The 24180-nt window shown below is 46.6% G+C and overlaps 1 protein-coding gene across 1 annotated transcript in view; it reads right to left on the bottom strand.

Annotated features, from left to right (window-relative positions):
• vwf (von Willebrand factor) overlaps positions 1–24180 on the bottom strand; it is a 169092-nt gene that overhangs the window by 137152 nt on the left and 7760 nt on the right. The window contains exons 12-16 of the mRNA XM_031801117.1: positions 19579–19717; positions 17184–17284; positions 16912–17107; positions 16092–16307; positions 15672–15918 (exon numbers count right to left, since the gene is read on the bottom strand). Coding sequence (XP_031656977.1) covers positions 15672–15918; positions 16092–16307; positions 16912–17107; positions 17184–17284; positions 19579–19717 — 899 coding nt within the window. The remainder of the gene's footprint in view (positions 1–15671; positions 15919–16091; positions 16308–16911; positions 17108–17183; positions 17285–19578; positions 19718–24180) is intronic.

The following is a 24180-nucleotide window of genomic DNA, read 5'->3' as shown; positions in this document are numbered from 1 at the left end:
CTCTAGTTTCAGTCACTAGCACCTCTAGTTTCAGTCACTAGCACCTCTGTTTCAGTCACTAGCACCTCTGTTTCAGACACCAACACCTCTGGTTCAGACACCAACACCTCTGGTTCAGACACCAACACCTCTGGTTCAGACACCAACACCTCTGGTTCAGACACTAGCACTTCTGTTTCAGTCACTAGCACCGCTGTTTCAGTCACTAGCACCTCTGTTTCAGTCACTAGCACCTCTGTTTCAGTCACTAGCACCTCTGTTTCAGTCACTAGCACCTCTGTTTCAGTCACTAGCACCTCTGTTTCAGACACTAACACCTCTGTTTCAGACACTAGCACCTCTGTTTCAGTCATTAGCACCTCTGTTTCAGACACTAACACCTCTGTTTCAGACACTAGAACCTCTGGTTCAGTCACTAGCACCTCTGTTTCAGTCACTAGCACATCTGGTTCAGTCTCTAGCACCTCTGGTTCAGTCTCTAGCACCTCTGGTTCAGTCTCTAGCACCTCTGTTTCAATCACTAGCACCTCTGTTTCAATCACTAGCACCTCTGTTTCAGTCACTAGCACCTCTGTTTCAGGCACCAACACCTCTGGTTCAGACACTAACACCTCTGGTTCAGACACTAGCACTTCTGTTTCAATCACTAACACCTCTGTTTCAGTCACTAGCACTTCTGTTTCAGTCACTAGCACCTCTGTTTCAGACACTAACACCTCTGTTTCAGTCACTAGAACCTCTGGTTCAGACACCAACACCTCTGGTTCAGACACCAACACCTCTGGTTCAGACACTAGCACTTCTGTTTCAGTCACTAGCACCGCTGTTTCAGTCACTAGCACCTCTGTTTCAGTCACTAGCACCTCTGTTTCAGTCACTAGCACCTCTGTTTCAGTCACTAGCACCTCTGTTTCAGTCACTAGCACCTCTGTTTCAGACACTAGAACCTCTGTTTCAGTCACTAGAACCTCTGGTTCAGACACCAACACCTCTGGTTCAGACACTAACACCTCTGTTTCAGTCACTAGCACTTCTGTTTCAGTCACTAGCACCTCTGTTTCAGACACGAACACCTCTGTTTCAGTCACTAGAAACTCTGGTTCAGACTCCAACACCTCTGGTTCAGACACTAACACCTCTGGTTCAGACACTAGCACTTCTGTTTCAGTCACTAGCACCGCTGTTTCAGTCACTAGCACTTCTGTTTCTGTCACTAGCACCGCTGTTTCAGTCACTAGCACCTCTGTTTCAGTCACTAGCACCTCTGTTTCAGTCACTAGCACCTCTGTTTCAGACACTAACACCTATGTTTCAGACACTAACACCTCTGTTTCAGTCACTAGCACCTCTGTTTCAGCCACTAGCACCTCTGTTTCAGTCACTAGCACCTCTGTTTCAGACACTAGCACCTCTGTTTCAGACACTAGCACCTCTGTTTCAGTCACTAGCACCTCTGTTTCAGACACGAACACCTCTGTTTCAGTCACTAGAAACTCTGGTTCAGACTCCAACACCTCTGGTTCAGACACTAACACCTCTGGTTCAGACACTAGCACTTCTGTTTCAATCACTAACACCTCTGTTTCAGTCACTAGCACTTCTGTTTCAGTCACTAGCACTTCTGTTTCAGTCACTAGCACCTCTGTTTCAGACACTGGCACCTCTGTTTCAGACACTGGCACCTCTGTTTCAGACACTGGCACCTCTGTTTCAGACACTGGCACCTCTGTTTCAGACACTAACACCTCTGTTTCAGACACTAACACCTCTGTTTCAGTCACTAGAACCTCTGGTTCAGACTCCAACACCTCTGGTTCAGACAATAGCACTTCTGTTTCAGCCACTAGCACCTCTGTTTCAGTCACTAGCACCTCTGTTTCAGTCACTAGCACCTCTGTTTCAGTCACTAGCACCTCTGTTTCAGTCACTAGCACCTCTGTTTCAGACACTGGCACCTATGTTTCAGACACCAACACCTCTGGTTCAGACACCAACACCTCTGGTTCAGACACTAGCACTTCTGTTTCAGTCACTAGCACCGCTGTTTCAGTCACTAGCACCTCTGTTTCAGTCACTAGCACCTCTGTTTCAGTCACTAGCACCTCTGTTTCAGTCTCTAGCACCTCTGTTTCTTTCACTAGCACCTCTGTTTCTTTCACTAGCACCTCTGTTTCAGACACTAACACCTCTGTTTCAGACACTAACACCTCTGTTTCAGACACTAACACCTCTGTTTCAGTCACTAGCACCTCTGTTTCAGTCACTAGCACCTCTGTTTCAGTCACTAGCACCTCTGTTTCAGTCACTAGCACCTCTGTTTTAGACACTAGCACCTCTGTTTCAGTCACTAGAACCTCTGGTTCAGACACTAACACCTCTGTTTCAGACACTAACACCTCTGTTTCAGACACTAACACCTCTGTTTCAGACACTAGCACTTCTGTTTCAGCCACTAGCACCTCTGGTTCAGTCACTAGCACCTCTGGTTCAGTCACTAGCACCTCTGGTTCAGTCACTAGCACCTCTGGTTCAGTCACTAGCACCTCTGGTTCAGTCTCTAGCACCTCTGTTTCAGACACTAACACCTCTGTTTCAGACACTAACACCTCTGTTTCAGACACTAGCACTTCTGTTTCAGTCACTAGCACCGCTGTTTCAGTCACTAGCACCTCTGTTTCAGTCACTAGCACCTCTGTTTCAGTCACTAGCACCTCTGTTTCAGACACTGGCACCTCTGTTTCAGACACTAACACCTCTGTTTCAGTCACTAGAACCTCTGGTTCAGACACCAACACCTCTGGTTCAGACACTAACACCTCTGTTTCAGTCACTAGCACTTCTGTTTCAGTCACTAGCACCTCTGTTTCAGTCACTAGCACCTCTGTTTCAGTCACAAGCACCTCTGTTTCAGTCACAAGCACCTCTGTTTCAGTCACTAGCACTTCTGTTTCAGTCACTAGCACCTCTGTTTCAGACACGAACCCCTCTGTTTCAGACACTAGCACCTCTGTTTCAGTCACTAGCACCTCTGTTTCAGTCACTAGCACCTCTGTTTCAGTCACTAGCACCTCTGTTTCAGTCACTAGCACCTCTGTTTCAGTCACTAGCACCTCTGTTTCAGTCACTAGCACCTCTGTTTCAGTCACTAGCACCTCTGTTTCAGTCACTAGCACCTCTGTTCAGTTTCAGTCACTAGCACCTCTGTTTCAGGAACTAGCACCTCTGTTTTTCAGGAACTAGCACCTCTGTTTCAGTCACTGGCACCTCTGTTTCAGACAATGGCACCTATGTTTCAGACACTGGCACCTATGTTTCAGACACCAACACCTCTGGTTCAGACACCAACACCTCTGGTTCAGACACTAGCACTTCTGTTTCAGTCACTAGCACCGCTGTTTCAGTCACTAGCACCTCTGTTTCAGTCACTAGCACCTCTGTTTCAGTCACTAGCACCTCTGTTTCAGTCACTAGCACCTCTGTTTCAGTCACTAGCACCTCTGTTTCAGTCACTAGCACCTCTGTTTCAGTCACTAGCACCTCTGTTTCAGTCACTAGCACCTCTGTTTTAGACACTAGCACCTCTGTTTCAGTCACTGGCACCTCTGTTTCAGACACTAACACCTCTGGTTCAGTCACTAGAACCTCTGGTTCAGACACCAACACCTCTGGTTCAGACACTAACACCTCTGTTTCAGTCACTAGCACTTCTGTTTCAGTCACTAGCACCTCTGTTTCGGTCACTAGCACCTCTGTTTCAGTCACAAGCACCTCTGTTTCAGTCACTAGCACTTCTGTTTCAGTCACGAGCACCTCTGTTTCAGACACGAACACCTCTGTTTCAGTCACTAGAACCTCTGGTTCAGACACCAACACCTCTGGTTCAGACACTAACACCTCTGTTTCAGTCACTAGCACTTCTGTTTCAGTCACTAGCACCTCTGTTTCGGTCACTAGCACCTCTGTTTCGGTCACTAGCACCTCTGTTTCAGTCACAAGAACCTCTGTTTCAGTCACTAGCACTTCTGTTTCAGTCACTAGCACCTCTGTTTCAGACACGAACCCCTCTGTTTCAGACACTAGCACCTCTGTTTCAGTCACTAGCACCTCTGTTTCAGTCACTAGCACCTCTGTTTCAGTCACTAGCACCTCTGTTTCAGTCACTAGCACCTCTGTTTCAGTCACTAGCACCTCTGTTTCAGTCACTAGCACCTCTGTTTCAGGAACTAGCACCTCTGTTTTTCAGGAACTAGCACCTCTGTTTCAGTCACTGGCACCTCTGTTTCAGACAATGGCACCTATGTTTCAGACACTAACACCTCTGGTTCAGACTCCAACACCTCTGGTTCAGACACTAGCACCTCTGTTTCAGCCACTAGCACCTCTGGTTCAGTCACTAGCACCTCTGGTTCAGTCACTAGCACCTCTGGTTCAGTCACTAGCACCTCTGTTTCAGTCACTAGCACATCTGGTTCAGTCACTAGCACCTCTGGTTCAGTCACTAGCACCTCTGGTTCAGTCTCTAGCACCTCTGGTTCAGTCTCTAGCACCTCTGTTTCAATCACTAGCACCTCTGTTTCAGTCACTAGCACCTCTGTTTTAGTCACCAGCACCTCTGGTTCAGACACCAACACCTCTGGTTCAGACACTAGCACTTCTGTTTCAATCACTAACACCTCTGTTTCAGTCACTAGCACTTCTGTTTCAGTCACTAGCACCTCTGTTTCGGTCACTAGCACCTCTGTTTCAGTCACAAGAACCTCTGTTTCAGTCACTAGCACTTCTGTTTCAGTCACTAGCACCTCTGTTTCAGACACGAACCCCTCTGTTTCAGACACTAGCACCTCTGTTTCAGTCACTAGCACCTCTGTTTCAGTCACTAGCACCTCTGTTTCAGTCACTAGCACCTCTGTTTCAGTCACTAGCACCTCTGTTTCAGTCACTAGCACCTCTGTTTCAGTCACTAGCACCTCTGTTTCAGTCACTAGCACCTCTGTTTCAGGAACTAGCACCTCTGTTTCAGTCACTGGCACCTCTGTTTCAGTCACTGGCACCTCTGTTTCAGACAATGGCACCTATGTTTCAGACACTAACACCTCTGGTTCAGACTCCAACACCTCTGGTTCAGACACTAGCACCTCTGTTTCAGCCACTAGCACCTCTGGTTCAGTCACTAGCACCTCTGGTTCAGTCACTAGCACCTCTGGTTCAGTCACTAGCACCTCTGGTTCAGTCACTAGCACCTCTGGTTCAGTCACTAGCACCTCTGTTTCAGTCACTAGCACATCTGGTTCAGTCACTAGCACCTCTGGTTCAGTCACTAGCACCTCTGGTTCAGTCTCTAGCACCTCTGGTTCAGTCTCTAGCACCTCTGTTTCAATCACTAGCACCTCTGTTTCAGTCACTAGCACCTCTGTTTTAGTCACCAGCACCTCTGGTTCAGACACCAACACCTCTGGTTCAGACACTAGCACTTCTGTTTCAATCACTAACACCTCTGTTTCAGTCACTAGCACTTCTGTTTCAGTCACTAGCACCTCTGTTTCAGTCACTAGCACCTCTGTTTCAGTCACTGGCACCTCTGTTTCAGACACTGGCACCTCTGTTTCAGACACTGGCACCTCTGTTTCAGACACTAACACGTCTGTTTCAGACACTAACACCTCTGTTTCAGTCACTAGAACCTCTGGTTCAGACACCAACACCTCTTGTTCAGACACCAACACCTCTGGTTCAGACACCAGCACTTCTGTTTCAGTCACTAGCACCGCTGTTTCAGTCACTAGCACCTCTGTTTCAGTCACTAGCACCTCTGTTTCAGTCACTAGCACCTCTGTTTCAGTCACTAGCACCTCTGTTTCAGTCACTAGCACCTCTGTTTCAGTCACTAGCACCTCTGTTTCAGACACTAACACCTCTGTTTCAGTCACTAGCACCTCTGTTTCAGTCACTAGCACCTCTGTTTCAGTCACTAGCACCTCTGTTTCAGTCATTAGCACCTCTGTTTCAGACACTAACACCTCTGTTTCAGACACTAGCACCTCTGTTTCAGTCACTAGCACCTCTGCTTCAGTCACTAGCACCTCTGCTTCAGTCACTAGCACCTCTGCTTCAGTCACTAGCACCTCTGCTTCAGTCACTAGCACCTCTGCTTCAGTCACTAGCACCTCTGCTTCAGTCACTAGCACCTCTGTTTCAGTCACTAGCACCTCTGGGTCAGACACTAACACCTCTGTTTCAGTCACTAGCACCTCTGTTTCAGTCACTAGCACCTCTGTTTCAGTCACTGGCACCTCTGTTTCAGACACTGGCACCTCTGTTTCAGACACTAACACCTCTGTTTCAGACACTAGCACTTCTGTTTCAGTCACTAGCACCGCTGTTTCAGTCACTAGCACCTCTGTTTCAGTCACTAGCACCTCTGTTTCAGTCACTAGCACCTCTGTTTCAGTCACTAGCACCTATGTTTCAGACACTGGCACCTATGTTTCAGACACTAGCACTATTGTTGCAGTCACTAGCACCTCTTTTTCAGTCACTAGCACCTCTGCTTCAGTCACTAGCACCTCTGTTTCAGACAATGGCACCTATGTTTCAGACACTAACACCTCTGGGTCAGACACTAACACCTCTGTTTCAGTCACTAGCACCTCAGTTTCAGTCACTAGCACCTCAGTTTCAGTCACTAGCACCTCAGTTTCAGTCACTAGCACCTCTGTTTCAGTCACTAGCACCTCTGTTTCAGTCACTAGCACCTCTGTTTCAGTCACTAGCACCTCTGTTTCAGTCACTAGCACCTCTGTTTCAGTCACTAGCACCTCTGTTTCAGTCACTAGCACCTCTGTTTCAGTCACTAGCACCTCTGTTTCAGTCACTAGCACCTCTGTTTCAGTCACTAGCACCTCTGTTTCAGTCACTAGCACCTCTGTTTCAGTCACTAGCACCTCTGTTTCAGTCACTAGCACCTCTGTTTCAGACACTAACACCTCTGTTTCAGACACTAACACCTCTGTTTCAGACACTAACACATCTGTTTCAGTCACTAGCACCTCTGTTTCAGACACTAGCACCTCTGTTTCAGTCACTAGCACCTCTGTTTCAGTCACTAGCACCTCTGTTTCAGTCACTAGCACCTCTGTTTCAGACACTAGCACTATTGTTGCAGTCACTAGCACCTCTTTTTCAGTCACTAGCACCTCTGTTTAAGTCACTAGCACCTCTGTTTAAGTCACTAGCACCTCTGTTTCAGACAATGGCACCTATGTTTCAGACACTAACACCTCTGGGTCAGACACTAGCACTTCTGTTTCAGTCACTAGCACCTCTGTTTCAGTCACTAGCACCTCTGTTTCAGTCACTAGCACCTCTGTTTCAGTCACTAGCACCTCTGTTTCAGTCACTAGCACCTCTGTTTCAGTCACTAGCACCTCTGTTTCAGTCACTAGCACCTCTGCTTCAGTCACTAGCACCTCTGCTTCAGTCACTAGCACCTCTGTTTCAGACAATGGCACCTATGTTTCAGACACTAACACCTCTGGGTCAGACACTAACACCTCTGTTTCAGTCACTAGCACCTCTGTTTCAGTCACTGGCACCTCTGTTTCAGTCACTGGCACCTCTGTTTCAGTCACTGGCACCTCTGTTTCAGTCACTGGCACCTCTGTTTAAGACACTAACGCCTCTGTTTCAGACACTAAAACCTCTGTTTCAGTCACTAGCACTTCTGTTTCAGTCACTACCACCTCTGTTTCAGTCACTGGCACCTCTGTTTCAGACACTGGCACCTCTGTTTCAGACACTGGCACCTCTGTTTCAGACACTAACACCTCTGTTTCAGACACTAGCACCGCTGTTTCAGTCACTAGCACCTCTGTTTCAGTCACTAGCACCTCTGTTTCAGTCACTAGCACCTCTGTTTCAGTCACTAGCACCTCTGTTTCAGACACTGGCACCTATGTTTCACACACTAGCACTATTGTTGCAGTCACTAGCACGTCTTTTTCAGTCACTAGCACCTCTGTTTAAGTCACTAGCACCTCTGCTTCAGTCACTAGCACCTCTGTTTCAGACAATGGCACCTATGTTTCAGACACTAACACCTCTGGTTCAGACACTAACACCTCTGTTTCAGTCACTAGCACCTCTGTTTCAGTCACTAGCACCTCTGTTTCAGACACTAGCACTTCTGTTTCAGTTACTAGCACCTCTGTTTCAGTCACTAGCACCTCTGTTTCAGTCACTAGCACCTCTGCTTCAGTCACTAGCACCTCTGCTTCAGTCACTAGCACCTCTGTTTCAGACAATGGCACCTATGTTTCAGACACTAACACCTCTGGTTCAGACACTAACACCTCTGTTTCAGTCACTAGCACCTCTGTTTCAGTCACTAGCACCTCTGTTTTTCAGTAACTAGCACCTCTGTTTTTCAGTAACTAGCACCTCTGTTTCAGACACTAGCACTTCTGTTTCAGTCACTAGCACCTCTGTTTTTCAGTAACTAGCACCTCTGTTTCAGACACTAGCACTTCTGTTTCAGTCACTAGCACCTCTGCTTCAGTCACTAGCACCTCTGTTTCAGACAATGGCACCTATGTTTCAGACACTAACACCTCTGGGTCAGACACTAGCACTTCTGTTTCAGTCACTAGCACCTCTGTTTCAGTCACTAGCACCTCTGTTTCAGTCACTAGCACCTCTGTTTCAGTCACTAGCACCTCTGTTTCAGTCACTAGCACCTCTGTTTCAGACACTAACACCTCTGTTTCAGTCACTAGCACCTCTGTTTCAGTCACTAGCACCTCTGTTTCAGTCACTAGCACCTCTGTTTCAGACACTAGCACCTCTGTTTCAGACACTAGCACCTCTGTTTCAGACACTAGCACCTCTGTTTCAGTCACTAGCACCTCTGTTTCAGTCACTAGCACCTCTGTTCCAGACAATGGCACCTATGTTTTAGACACTAACACCTCTGTTTCAGACACTAACACCTCTGTTTCAGACACTAACACCTCTGTTTCAGACACTAACACCTCTGTTTCAGTCACTAGCACTTCTGTTTCAGTCACTAGCACTTCTGTTTCAGTCACTAGCACCTCTGTTTCAGACACTAACACCTCTGTTTCAGACACTAACACCTCTGTTTCAGACACTAACACCTCTGTTTCAGACACTAACACCTCTGTTTCAGACACTAACACCTCTGTTTCAGTCACTAGCACTTCTGTTTCAGTCACTAGCACTTCTGTTTCAGTCACTAGCACCTCTGTTCAGACACTAACACCTCTGTTTCAGTCACTAGCACTTCGTTTTCAGTCACTAGCACCTCTGTTTCAGACACGAACACCTCTGTTTCAGTCACTAGCACTTCTGTTTCAGTCACTAGCACCTCTGTTTCAGTCACTAGCACCTCTGTTTCAGTCACTAGCACCTCTGTTTCAGTCACTAGCACCTCTGTTTCAGTCACTAGCACCTCTGTTTCAGTCACTAGCACCTCTGTTTCAGTCACTAGCACCTCTGTTTCAGTCACTAGCACCTCTGTTTCAGTCACTAGCACCTCTGTTTCAGTCACTAGCACCTCTGTTTCAGTCACTAGCACCTCTGTTCCAGACAATGGCACCTATGTTTTAGACACTAACACCTCTGGGTCAGACACTAACACCTCTGTTTCAGTTACTAGCACTTCTGTTTCAGTCACTAGCACCTCTGTTTCAGACACTAGCACTTCTGTTTCAGTTACTAGCACCTCTGTTTCAGTCACTAGCACCTCTGTTTCAGTCACTAGCACCTCTGCTTCAGTCACTAGCACCTCTGCTTCAGTCACTAGCACCTCTGTTTCAGACAATGGCACCTATGTTTCAGACACTAACACCTCTGGTTCAGACACTAACACCTCTGTTTCAGTAACTAGCACCTCTGTTTTTCAGTAACTAGCACCTCTGTTTTTCAGTAACTAGCACCTCTGTTTTTCAGTAACTAGCACCTCTGTTTCAGACACTAGCACTTCTGTTTCAGTCACTAGCACCTCTGTTTTTCAGTAACTAGCACCTCTGTTTCAGACAATGGCACCTATGTTTCAGACACTAACACCTCTGGGTCAGACACTAGCACTTCTGTTTCAGTCACTAGCACCTCTGTTTCAGACACTAGCACCTCTGTTTCAGACACTAGCACCTCTGTTTCAGTCACTAGCACCTCTGTTTCAGTCACTAGCACCTCTGTTTCAGTCACTAGCACCTCTGTTTCAGTCACTAGCACCTCTGTTCCAGACAATGGCACCTATGTTTTAGACACTAACACCTCTGGGTCAGACACTAACACCTCTGTTTCAGTTACTAGCACTTCTGTTTCAGTCACTAGCACCTCTGTTTCAGGCACTAGCACCTCTGTTTCAGGCACTAGCACCTCTGTTTCAGTCACTAGCACCTCTGTTTCAGTCACTAGCACCTCTGTTTCAGTCACTAGCACCTCTGTTTTAGTCACTAGCACCTCTGTTTCAGTCACTAGCACCTCTGTTTCAGTCACTAGCACCTCTGTTTCAGACACTAACACCTCTGTTTCAGACACTAACACCTCTGTTTCAGACACTAACACCTCTGTTTCAGACACTAACACCTCTGTTTCAGTCACTAGCACCTCTGTTTCAGTCACTAGCACCTCTGTTTCAGTCACTAGCACCTCTGTTTCAGACACTAACATCTCTGTTTCAGTCACTAGCACCTCTGTTTCAGACACTAACACCTCTGTTTCAGTCACTATCGCCTCTGTTTCAATCTCTGACTGCACCGTTATAGCTATTTCATTGTACAGCGATGTATATTCCCCAATGGCTTGAAAGCAATGATTTTGACCATATATGGTTAATTATGGGTGTTTCAAAAAGCCAAAAGCAAGGTCGTGCATGAGCACTAAGGCTGAGAAAGATCATATTTATTAATGGTTATCTCCTCTGTGTGTATGACGCTCGTAGGATTTTTAGAACATCATATATGCTGTCGTAAGTAGTATTTTAGAATAGTTTCTACGCAACATTGATAAATGAGGCCCCTGATATCTGTAGTATAATTTTTGTCTTTATCTGTTGTGTTCTAGTGCTGTTTTTTTGCTAGCTACTTTAAGTGCTGCCTGTCTTTCTTCCCAGTAGCCTACCTGGTGTGTGAACTGCTGACTGCTCATAACTTGCATATGATTGTTGCCGCAACAGGAGGTTGGTGGCACCTTAATTGGGGAGGATGGTCTCATCTTAATGACTGGAGCAGAATAATTGGAATGGTATCAAATACATCAAACACATGGTGCTTCGTTCCGGCAGTTATTAAGAGCCGTTCTCCCCTCAGCAGCCTCCGGTGAATGATACATCAACCAGGATCAAGGGGCAGGGCAATTTGTGGCTTTTTACTTTTTGTAACCTCAGTCTAGGTTAGAAAACTAAGACCGTCGTCGAAACTAAGACGGTTATTCCGAGTTGTTCTGCCAAGTTGTTCTGCGTATTTGTTCAAGGAAGGAAAGAGAGGCTCCGCACCACTCTCTCCCTTGAGTGTCTTACTTGGTTATTTACAATTTGCAATTGTGTTGCTTTGTCAACTATGTGTGTGGTTTCTATACCTGTTCGCTCCTCTCCCTGTAGGCTTTACAGACGCTCCCCACCCCTTGGCTGCAACCATTCTAATGTAGTGTACCCTGCGCACACAACCCATGTGGAATTCCTGGTCTCTGGCAGCTTTACAGACGCTCCACACCCCTTGGCTGCAACCCTTCTATTGTAGTGTACCCTGCATGCACACCCCATGTGGAATTCCTGGTCTCTGACAGCATTTGGAACTGCCAATCTGTGGTCAAGAACTCCAAGACCATCTCAGCCTATGCTGCCCTTCAGTCACTTGACTTATTGGCCCTGACAGAGACATATGGATCACCCCAGAGAACATTGCTTCACCAGCTGTTCTCTCTTCATCTGACTAAGTTTTGTCTCATAGTCTGACTAAGTTTTCTCTCACTGCTATTTGTCCACTCAAGCGTAACACTATTATAATCTATCGCCCACCAGGTGCCTTTAGAGTTTCACAATGTGCATTACACCTTGACGATACGTTAACGGTCTTCATACTTGGCGACTTCAACCTCCGATATCTGACTTCAATTCATTTATTTCCAACTCTATATTTCCCCTACTTGCCTCTTTGACCTCACCCTTTCCCAGTACCCTACCACTCACAAGTCAGGCAATAAGCTTGACCTTGACCTATACCAGAGGCTGTTCTCCTACTAATTTCACTTGCAACCCCCCTCTGTCTCTGATCACTACTATGTTTCCTTTTCTGTCTCCCTTTCCTCCAACCCTGCCCACTCAGCTCCTACCCAGATGGTCTCTCTCTCTCTCCCACTACTCTCTCCTCTTCTATCCTATCATCTAGGGGCGTCAGGGTAGCCTAGTGGTTAGAGTGTTGGACTAGGTTGCAAGTTCAAATCCCGAGCTGACAAGGTACAAATCTGTCGTTCTGCCCCTGAACAGGCAGTTAACCCACTGTTCCTAGGCCGTCATTGAAAATAAGAATTTGTTCTTAACCGACTTGCCTAGTTAAATAACGGTAAAATAAAATGTTAAAATTCTCCCTTCTGTCTCTTGATTCTCTCTCTTCAACCCTACTCTCCTCCCTTTCCACATCCTGTCCCCTTTCCTCCCTGCTGGCTAGGCCCTCTCCCCCTGCTTGGAGGAAAGGTTCTCGGGACGTTATCATCCTTCCACTCCCTTTTCTACACCTTCTCTTCCTCTGTGTCTGTTGCTAAAGCCACTTTCTATCACTCAACATCTCTAACCCTAGAAAACTATGTTAAACCTTCTCCCTCCTCTCTGAAGACAACTTTCTTCTCCCCCCTCCCTCCTCTCTAAATACGCTCCTCATTCACTCAGCCTATTGGTCCCACTCAGGAGGGCAGGTTGCGCTCAACCCAGCCCCAGCTCTTTTATGTCCTGGCACTCCAATGGTGGAACCAGCTTCCCCCTTAAGCTAGTACAGCAGAGTCCCCGCCCATCTTCCTCCTGAAGCTAGGACAGCAGAGTCCATGCCCATCTCCCGAAAACATCTGAAAATCTACCTCTTCAAAGAGTATCTTAAATAATCCCCCCCCCCCAGTATTATTTTTAGAACAATGTATTTGGTGAACTAACCCTGTATAAACAGTGTACTAACATCCACACCTCCTTCCCTTGTTCTTCTATCTCTGACTCTACTGACAGCGTCTTCTATCTCTGACTCTACTGACAGCGTCTTTCTTCTATCTCTGACTCTACTGACCACGTCTTTCTTCTATCTCTGACTCTACTGACCACGTCTTCTATCTATCTCTGACACTACTGACCACGTCTTCTATCTATCTCTGACACTACTGACCACGTCTTCTATCTATCTCTGACACTACTGACCACGTCTTCTATCTATCTCTGACACTACTGACCACGTCTTCTATCTCTGACTCTACTGACCACGTTTCTATCTCTGACTCTACTGACCACGTATTTCTTCTATCTCTGACTCCACTGACCACGTCTTCTATCTCTGACTCTACTGACAGTGTCTTTCTCCTATCTCTGACTCTACTGACCATGTCTTCTGTCTCTGACTCTACTGACCACATCTTATATCTCTGACTCTACTGACAACGTTTCTATCTCTGACTCTACTGACCACGTATTTCTTCTATCTCTGACTCCACTGACCACGTTTCTATCTCTGACTCTACTGACCACGTCTTTCTTCTATCTCTGACTCTACTGACCACGTTTCTATCTCTGACTCCACTGACAACGTCTTTCTGCTATCTCTGACTCTATTGACCAGGTCTTCTATCTCTGACTCCACTGACCACGTCTTCTATCTCTGACTCTACTGACAACGTCTTTCTTCTATCTCTGACTCTACTGACCACGTCTTCTATATCTGACTCTACTGACCACGTCTTCAATCTACGACTCTACTGACCACGTCTCATATCTATCTCTGACTCTACTGACCACGTGTTCTATCTCTGACTCTACTGACCACGTCTTCTATCTCTGACTCTACTGACCATGTCTTCTATCTCCGACTCTACTGACCACGTCTCATATCTATCTCTGACTCGACTGACCACGTCTTCTATCTCTGACTCTACTGACCACATCTTCAATCTCCGACTCTACTGACAATGTCTTTCTTCTATCTCTGACTCTACTGGTCACTCTTCTATCTCTGACTCTACTGACCACGTCTTCTATCTATCTCTGACACTACTGACCACATCTTCTATCCATCTCTGACACTACTGACCACGTCTTCTATCTATCTCTGACACTACTGACCACGTCGTCTATCTCTGACTCTACTGACCACGTTTCTATCTCTGACTCCACTGACAACGTCTTTCTGCTATCTCTGACTCTATTGACCAGGTCTTCTATCTCTGACTCTACTGACAACGTCTTTCTTCTATCTCTGACTCTACCTGCCACGTCTTCTATCTCTGACTCTACTGACCACGTCTTCTATCTCTGACTCTACTGACCACGTCTTCAATCTCTGACTCTACTGACCACATCTTCAATCTCCGACTCTACTGACCACGTCTCATATCTATCTCTGACTCGACTGACCACGTCTTCTATCTCTGACTCTACTGACCACATCTTATATCTCTGACTCTACTGACCACGTCTTCTATCTCTGACTCTACTGACAACGTCTTTCTTCTATCTCTGACTCTACTGACCACGTCTTCTATCTCTGACTCTACTGACCACGTCTTCAATCTCTGACTCTACTGACCACGTCTTCAATCTCCGACTCTACTGACCACGTCTCATATCTATCTCTGACTCGACTGACCACGTCTTCTATCTCTGACTCTACTGACCACATCTTATATCTCTGACTCTACTGACCACGTCTTCTATCTCTGACTCTACTGACAACGTCTTTCTTCTATCTCTGACTCTACTGACCACGTCTTCTATCTCTGACTCTACTGACCACGTCTTCTATCTCTGACTCTACTGACAACGTCTTTCTTCTATCTCTGACTCTACTGACCACGTCTTCTATCTCTGACTCTACTGACCACGTCTTCTATCTCTGACTCTAAGGACCACGTCTTTCTCCTATCTCTGACTCTACTGACCACGTCTTCTATCTCTGACTCTACTGACCATGTCTTCTATCTCTGACTCTACCTGCCACGTCTTCTATCTCTGACTCTACTGACAACATCTTTCTTCTATCTCTGACTCTACTGACAACGTCTTCTCTCTCTGACTACTGACCACGTCTTTCTTCTATCTCTGACTCTACTGACCACGTCTTCTATCTCTGACTCTACTGACCCCACTTCTATCTCTGACTCTACTGACAACGTCTTTCTTCTATCTCTGACTCTACTGACCACGTCTTCTATCTCTGACTCTACTGACCCCACTTCTATCTCTGACTCTATTGACCACGTCTTCTATCTCTGACTCTACTGACCACGTCTTTCTTCTGTCTCTACTGACCACGTCTTTCTTCTATCTCTGACTCTACTGATACTGTACTTTCTAAGCATGTGAAATGTGGTTGTCCCACCTAGCTATCTGAAGATTAATTCACCAACTTGTAGTTTCTCTGGATAAGAGTGTCTATTAGAAGGCTAAAATGTAAAATGTGTACCAGATGCTGTTGTGGTCAGCGTAGACGTCGTTGGGTTGGTACAGCTGTCCATCATGCAGGCAGGAGCAGAGGTCAGGTGTCACGCACTCCCCCATTTCACTAAGGTAATGGCCGGGGGGGCAGAAGCATCCCTCCTCACACCCTTCCTCCCCCCCGCATCCAGGCTCCACCCCCGACAGAGAACGACATGATCGCTCACACACACTGCCACATGTCTTGTACAACTGGCCCACTGGACAATGCATGGCTGTAGCACACACACACACACACAGACAGAGAGAGAAATAATTATGCATGACACAGCCAACAACTCAGATGAAGAATAGGTGTTCCCAAGGGTCACACACATGTCCTCCATTCTTTATGTAGAGGCGCTGGTTCTTCTGTGTACGTATGTGTGCGTGTGTGTGTGTGTGTTACCACAGCGTTCAGGTGTCCTCCAGGTCAGTAGAACTCCCCTAGAAGAGCAGGCAGCAGCGTAGGAGGCCAGAGCGGAACACAGACATTCCTCCCCGTCAGAACACACGCACACGTCGTAACGACAGAACCGCAGGAAGGGGAGGGGATTCACCAGGAAGTGACACGCTCCAAACACCTCTGACATCATCATCCCACATGCCTCCTCTGCAAAACGCACTACAGGGATAGAAAGGATACATACTGAACTAACTGAAAGACTACAGGGAGAGAGATGAGACACCTTGAAATAAACTACTAGTAGAGATGAGAAACCCTGAAGTAAACTACAGGGAGAGAAGGTAAACAACCTGAACTAAACAACAGGAAGAGAGAAGAGATACCCGGAACTGAACTACAGGGAGAGAAGGTAAACAAACTCAACCAAAATAAAATAAAATAAAATACGAGAGAGAGGAGACACTGAACCATCTACAGGTAGAGAGAGGAGAAACACCAACTAAACTACAGGGAGAAAGATGAGAAATACTGAACCAAACTACAGGGAGAGAGATGAGATACCCTGAACTAAACTACAGGGAGAGAGAGGAGAAACACCAACTAAACTACAGGGAGAGAGATGAGACACACTGAACTTAACTGTTAGACATTGTGTGTGTGTGTGTGTGTGTGTGTGTGTGTGTGTATGTATGTATGTATGTATGTATGTATGTATGTATGTATGTATGTATGTATGTATGTATGTATGTATGTATGTATGCATGTATGTATGTATGTGTGTGTGTGTGTGTGTGTATGTGTGTGTGTGTGTGTGCGCGTTTACCTCTCTTGGGGTTGAGGGAGCAGGGGTCAGTATCCTGTCGATGGGTGGAGTCACAGTCTCCGTTGATCCTCCATGATTGGCCAAATGCCTGTGGCCCCGCCTCCACTAGTCCGGCAGCAGACAGGAAGTCATCACCTTGGTTACCGTTGTAGTTGCCACAGAGACCGCAGGTATGCCCAGCCCATACAGGCCCCAACTGGAGGGCGGTACCATGGTTATCAAGGTTACACACACACCAGACATGCTAGAAATAATAAGCCCCACCCCCTCACCTTCAGCAGCACGCGGCCCCGCCCATCCCAGTCCAGACGAAGGTCGTCTCCAAAGAGAACACGCGCTCCAGACTGCACTGTGTTCTGGACACGCAAATTACCTTCACACACATATATTACACATTAACTCTCTACCATTTGCTTTTGTGCGAGTGTGTGACTATTGAAAATAAATATAAAGTAACATACAAATAACGACACTATAAGAAGGGGGTAACGGTTCCGAGTCAATGTGTTGTGGTACAGGTTATTTGAGGTCATTTGTACATGTCGGTAGGGGTAAAGTGACAATGCATACATAATAAACAGCGAGTAGCAGCAGGCTTCAGGGTAGACTTGGTGCTCCGTTACCGCTTGCCCTGCAGTAGCAGAGAGAACATTGAATGACTTGGGTGGCTGGATGCTTTGGCAATTCTTTTGGCCTTCCTCTGACACAGCTTAGTATATAGGTCCTGGATGTCAAGAAGCTTGGACCCAGTGATGCACTGGGCCGTACGCACTACCCTCTGTAGAGCCTTACAGTCAGATGCCGAGCAGTTGTCATTCCAGGTGGTGATGCAACTGGTCAGGATGCTCTCGATTGTGCAGCTGCAGAACTTTTTGAGGATCCTGAGTCTCCTGAGGAGTAAAAGGTGTTGTCGTTCCCTCTTCACGACCGCCTTGGTGTTCGGACTTGAAACTCTCGACGTGCTCCACTACACCTCAGTTGATGTGGGGGCTGTAGGGTTAGGGTAAATGGGGGCCTGTTCAGCCCGCCTATTCCTGTAGACCACGATCAGCTCCTTTGTCTTGCTCACATTGAGGGAGAGGTTGTTGTCCTGCACCACACTGCCAGGTCTCTGACCTCCTCCCAATAGGCTGTCTCATTGTTGTTGGTGATCAGGCCTACCACTGGTGTGTCATCAGCAAACAATGATAGTGTTTGAGTCGTGCTTGGCCATGCTTTCGTGGGTGAACAGAGAGTACAGGAGGGACTAAGCACGCAGCCCTGAGGGGCCCCAGTGATGAGGATCGGCGTGGCCGATGTGTTGTTGCCTACCATTACCACCTGGGGGCGGCCCGTCAGGAAGCCCAGGATCCAGTTGCAGGTGTTTAGTCTTATTGATGAGATATATGGGCACTATGGTGTCGAACGCTGAGCTGTAGTTAATGAATAGCATTCTCACATAGGTGTTCCTTTTGTCCAGGTGGGAAAGAGCAGTGTGGAGTGGGATTGAGATTGTGGATCTGTTGGGGTGGTATGCGAATTGGAGTGGGTCTACGGTTTCCAGGATGATGGTGTTGATGTGAACCATGACCAGCCTTTCAAAGCACTTCATGGCTACCGACACGAGTGCTATGGGGCGGTCAACATTTAGGCAGGTTACCTTCGCTTCCTTGGGCACAGGGACAATGGTGGTCTACTTGAAACATTTGTGTATTACAGACTAGGTCAGGGAGAGGTTGAAAATGTCAGTTCAGTAACTTGCCAGTTGGTTTGTGCATGCTTTGAGTACACGTTCTGGCAATCCGTCTGTCCCCCTGGCTTTGTGAATGTTGACCTGTTTAAATGTCTTGATCATATCTTCTACTGAGAGTGTGATCACACAGTCGTCCGGTGGTGTAGATAGGGCTCTCATACATGCTTCAGTGTTGCTTGCTTCGAAGCGAGTATAAATGGTATTTAGCTCGTTTGGTAGGCTCGTGTCACTGGGAAGCTCGCGGCTGGGTTTCCTTTTGTCGTCTGTAATAGTTTGCAAGTCCTGCCACATCTGACGAGCATCAGAGCTGGTGTAGTAGGATTCGATCTTAGTCCTGTATTGACGCTTTGCCTGTTTGATGGTTCGTTGGAGGACATAGCGGGATCTATTATAAGCATCCGGATTAGAGTCCTGCTCCTTGAAAGCGGCAGCTCTAGCCTTTAGCTCAGTGTGGCTGTTGCCTGTAATCTATGGCTTCTGGTTGGGGTATGTATGTACGGTCACTGTGTGTGGGGACGACGTCATCGATGCACTTAATGATGAAGCCGGTGACTGAGGTGGTGTACTCCTCAATTCCATTTGATGAATTCCGGAACATTTTCCAGTCTGTGCTAGAAAAACAGTCCTGTAGTGTAGCATCCGCGTCATCTGACCACTTCCATATTGAGCGAGTCACTGGTACTTCCTGCTTTAGTTTTTGCAGGAATCAGGGAGTATATAACTATGGTCAGATTTGCCAAATGGAGGGCGGGGGAGAGGTTGTATACATCTCTGTGTGTGGAGTAAAGGTGATCTAGAGTTTTTTTCCCCCTTATTGCACATGTGACATGCTGGTAGAAATGAGGTAAAACAGATTTAAGTTTGCCTGCATTAAAGTCCCTGGCCACTAGGAGCGGTGCTTCTGTGTGTGTGTGTGTGCGTGTGTGTGTGTGTACCATGATTGAGAGGTGTCTGTATGTCCATGTTGTTGACAGAGACCACTCCTCCATGCTTCAGCTTCACTGTCATCCCCTCCAGTGGTGGCAGACTGAGGGTTACTGAGCGCGTGCAGACCGCATCCTGCTCATCTGCACACTGAAATATACAGAGCCACAATGGAGGACAGAAACACACTGAAACTCAATGTTGGACTGGGACATGGAAAAACACAGAGCAACTATGGCCAGCAGAGTGATACAACACACTGAAAAAAAGAGCGACACAATGACGGACTGATACAACACGAAATGTAATGGAAGACATAGTTCAGTTATAATAGAGAATATGATACATAATGGAGGACATACGGTACCAGTCAAAAGTTTGGACACACCAAGTGATTCCAGGGTTTTTCATTATTTTTTACTATTTTCTACACTGTATAATAATAGTGAAGACATCAAAACTATGAAATAGCATATATGGAATAATGTAGTAACCAAAAAAGTGTTAAACAATTCAAAACATATTTTATATTGGAGTTTCATTAAAATAACTACCCTTTGCCTTGATGACATCTTTTCACACTCTTGGCATTCTCTCAACCAGTTTCATGAGTTAGTCACCTGGAATGCATATCAATTAATAGGTGTGCCTTCTTAAAAGTTAATCAGTGGAATTGATTTCCTTTTTAAGATGTTTAAGCCATTCAGTTGTATTGTGAGGTAGGTGTACAGGTAGGGGTGGTATACAGAAGATAACCCTATTTAGTAAAAGACCAAGTCCATATTATGGCAAGAACATCTCAAATAAGCAAAGAGAAATGACAGACCATCATTGCTTTATGACATGAAGGTCAGTCAATCCAGAGAATGTCAAGAACTTTTAAAGTTTATTCAAATATAGTTGCAAAAACCATCAAGCACTATGATGAAACTGGCTCTCATGAGGACCAACACAGGAAAGGAAGTCCCAGAGATACCTCTGCTGCAGAGGATCAGTTCATTAGAGTTACCAGCCTAGGAAATTGCAGCCCAAATAAATGCTTCACAGAGTTCAAGTAACAGACACATCTCAACATCAACTGTTCAGAAGAATAAGGCGTCATGGTTGAAATACTGCAAAAAAAACACTACTGAAGGTCACCAATAAGATGAAGAGACTTGCAAAGGACATTAGACAGGTGTAAATCTGTCCAAATGATCTCTGCATGTGTGGTTCCCACCGTGAAATCAAATCAAATTTTATTTGTCACATACACATGGTTAGCAGATGTTAATGCGAGTGTAGCGAAATGCTTGTGCTTCTAGTTCTGACAATGCAGTAATAACCAACGAGTAATCTAACTAACAATTCCAAAACTACTACCTTATACACATAAGTGTAAAGGGATAAAGAATATGTACATAAAGATATATGAATGAGTGATGGTACAGAGCGGCATAGGCAAGATGTAGTAGATGGTAATACATGTATTACATAAAGATGCAGTAGATGATATAGAGTACAGTATATACGTATACATATGAGATCAATAATGTAGGGTATGTAAACATTATATTAAGTAGCATTGTTTAAAGTGGCTAGTGATATATTTGACATAAATTCCCATCAATTCCCATTATTAAAGTGGCTGGAGTTGAGTCAGTGTGTTGGCAGCAGCCAATCAATGTTAGTGGTGGCTGTTTAACAGTCTGATGGCCTTGAGATAGAAGCTGTTTTTCAGTCTTTCGGTCCCAGCTTTGATGCACCTGTACTGACCTCGCCTTCTGGACGATAGCGGGGTGAACAGGCAGTGGCTCGGGTGGTTGTTGTCCTTGATGATCTTTATGACCTTCCTGTAACATCGGGTGGTGTAGGTGTCCTGGAGGGCAGGGAGTTTGCCCCCGGTGATGCGTTGTGCAGACCTCACTACCCTCTGGAGAGCCTTACAGTTGTGGGCGGAGCAGTTGCCGTACCAGGCGGTGATACAGCCCGACAGGATGCTCTCGATTGTGCATCTGTAGAAGTTTGTGAGTGCTTTTGGTGACAAGCCAAATTTCTTCAGCCTCCTGAGGATGAAGAGGCGCAGCTGCGCCTTCTTCACGATGCTGTCTGTGTGGGTGGACCAATTCAGTTTGTCTGTGATGTGTACGCCGAGGAACTTAAAACTTACTACCCTCTCCACTACTGTTCCATAGTAGGGGGGTGTTTCACTCTGCTGTTTCCTGAAGTCCACAATCATCTCCTTAGTTTTGTTGACGTTGAGTGTGAGGTTATTTTCCTGACACCACACTCCGAGGGCCCTCACCTCGTCGTTGTTGGTAATCAAGCCTACCACTGTTGTGTCGTCCTCAAACTTGATGATTGAGTTGGAGGCGTGCGTGGCCACGCAGTCGTGGGTGAACAGGGAGTACAGGAGAGGGCTCAGAACGCACCCTTGTGGGGCCCCAGTGTTGAGGATCAGCGTGGTGGAGATGTTGTTACCTACCCTCACCACCTGGGGGCGGCCCGTCAGGAAGTCCAGTACCCAGTTGCACAGGGCGGGGTCGAGACCCAGGGTCTCGAGCTTGATGACGAGTTTGGAGGGTACTATGGTGTTAAATGCTGAGCTGTAGTCGATGAACAGCATTCTCACATAGGTATTCCTCTTGTCCAGATGGGTTAGGGCAGTGTGCAGTGTGGTTGAGATTGCATCGTCTGTGGACCTATTTGGGCGGTAAGCAAATTGGAGTGGGTCTAGGGTGTCAGGTAGGGTGGAGGTGATATGGTCCTTGACTAGTCTCTCAAAGCACTTCATGATGACAGAAGTGAGTGCTACGGGGCGGTAGTCTTTTAGCTCAGTTACCTTAGCTTTCTTGGGAACAGGAACAATGGTGGCCCTCTTGAAGTATGTGGGAACAGCAGACTGGGATAGGGATTGATTGAATATGTCCGTAAACACACCAGCCAGCTGGTCTGCGCATGCTCTGAGGGCGCGGCTGGGGATGCCGTCTGGGCCTGCAGCCTTGCGAGGGTTAACACATTTAAATGTTTTACTCACCTCAGCTGCAGTGAAGGAGAGTCCGCATGTTTTGGTTGCGGGCCGTGTCAGTGGCACTGTATTGTCCTCAAAGCGGGCAAAAAAGTTATTTAGTCTGCCTGGGAGCAAGGCATCCTGGTCCATGACTGGGCTGGTTTTCTTTTTGTAATCCGTGATTGACTGTAGACCCTGCCACATACCTCATGTCTGAGCCGTTGAATTGCGATTCTACTTTGTCTCTATACTGACGCTTAGCTTGTTTGATTGCCTTGCGGAGGGAATAGCTACACTGTTTGTATTCGGTCAGGTTTCCGGTCACCTTGCCCTGATTAAAAGCAGTGGTTCGCGCTTTCAGTTTCACGCGAATGCTGCCATCAATCCACGGTTTCTGGTTTGGGAAGGTTTTAATCGTTGCTATGGAAACGACATCTTCAACGCACGTTCTAATGAACTCGCTCACCGAATCAGCGTATTCATCAATGTTGTTGTTTGACGCAATACGAAACATATCCCAGTCCGCGTGATGGAAGCAGTCTTGGAGCGTGGAATCAGATTGGTCGGACCAGCGTTGAACAGACCTGAGCGTGGGAGCTTCTTGTTTTAGCTTTTGTCTGTAGGCAGGGAGCAACAAAATGGAGTCGTGGTCAGCTTTTCCAAAAGGAGGGTGGGGCAGGGTCTTATATGCGTCGCGGAAGTTAGAATAGCAATGATCCAAGGTTTAACCAGCCCTGGTTGCGCAATCGATATGCTGATACAATTTAGGGAGTCTTGTTTTCAGATTAGCCTTGTTAAAATCCCCAGCTACAATGAATGCAGCCTCAGGATATGTGGATTCCAGTTTGCAAAGAGTCAAATAAAGTTTGTTCAGAGCCATTGATGTGTCTGCTTGGGGGGGAATATATACGGCTGTGATTATAATCGAAGAGAATTCCCTAGGTAGATAATGCGGTCGACATTTGATTGTGAGGAATTCTAAATCAGGTGAACAGAAGGACTTGAGTTCCTGTATGTTGTTGTGACCACACCAGGTCTCGTTAACCATAAAGCATACGCCCCCGTCCCTCTTCTTACCAGAAAGATGTTTGTTTCTGTCGGCGCAATGCGTGGAGAAACCAGCTGGCTGCACCGACTCCGATAGCGTCTCTCCAGTGAGACATGTTTCCGTGAAGCAAAGACGTTACAGTCCCTGATGTCCCTCTGGAATGCTACCCTTGCTCGGATTTCATCAACCTTGTTGTCAAGAGACTGGACATTGGCGAGTAGAATGCTAGGGAGTGGCGCGCGATGTGCCCGTCTCCGGAGCCTGACCAGAAGACCGCTTCGTTTGCCTCTTTTACGACGTCGTTGTTTTGGGTCGCAGGCTGGGATCCATTCCGTTGTCCTGGGTGGAAGGCAGAACACAGGATCCGCTCCGGGAAAGTCATATTCTTGGTCGTACTGATGGTGAGTTGACACTGCTCTTATATTCAGTAGTTCTTCTCGACTGTATGTAATGAAACCTAAGATGACCTTGGGGTACCAATGTAAGAAATAACACGTAAAAAAAAGTAAAAACTGCAGAGTTTCCTAGGAAGAGAGGCGGCCATCTCTGTCTGCGCCGGAAGTATCTCATGGAGCA

This window comes from Oncorhynchus kisutch, linkage group LG22, assembly GCF_002021735.2.
Source record: "Oncorhynchus kisutch isolate 150728-3 linkage group LG22, Okis_V2, whole genome shotgun sequence".
NCBI lineage: Eukaryota > Metazoa > Chordata > Actinopteri > Salmoniformes > Salmonidae > Oncorhynchus > Oncorhynchus kisutch.
This window is presented reverse-complemented; position numbering and strand designations above follow the sequence as displayed.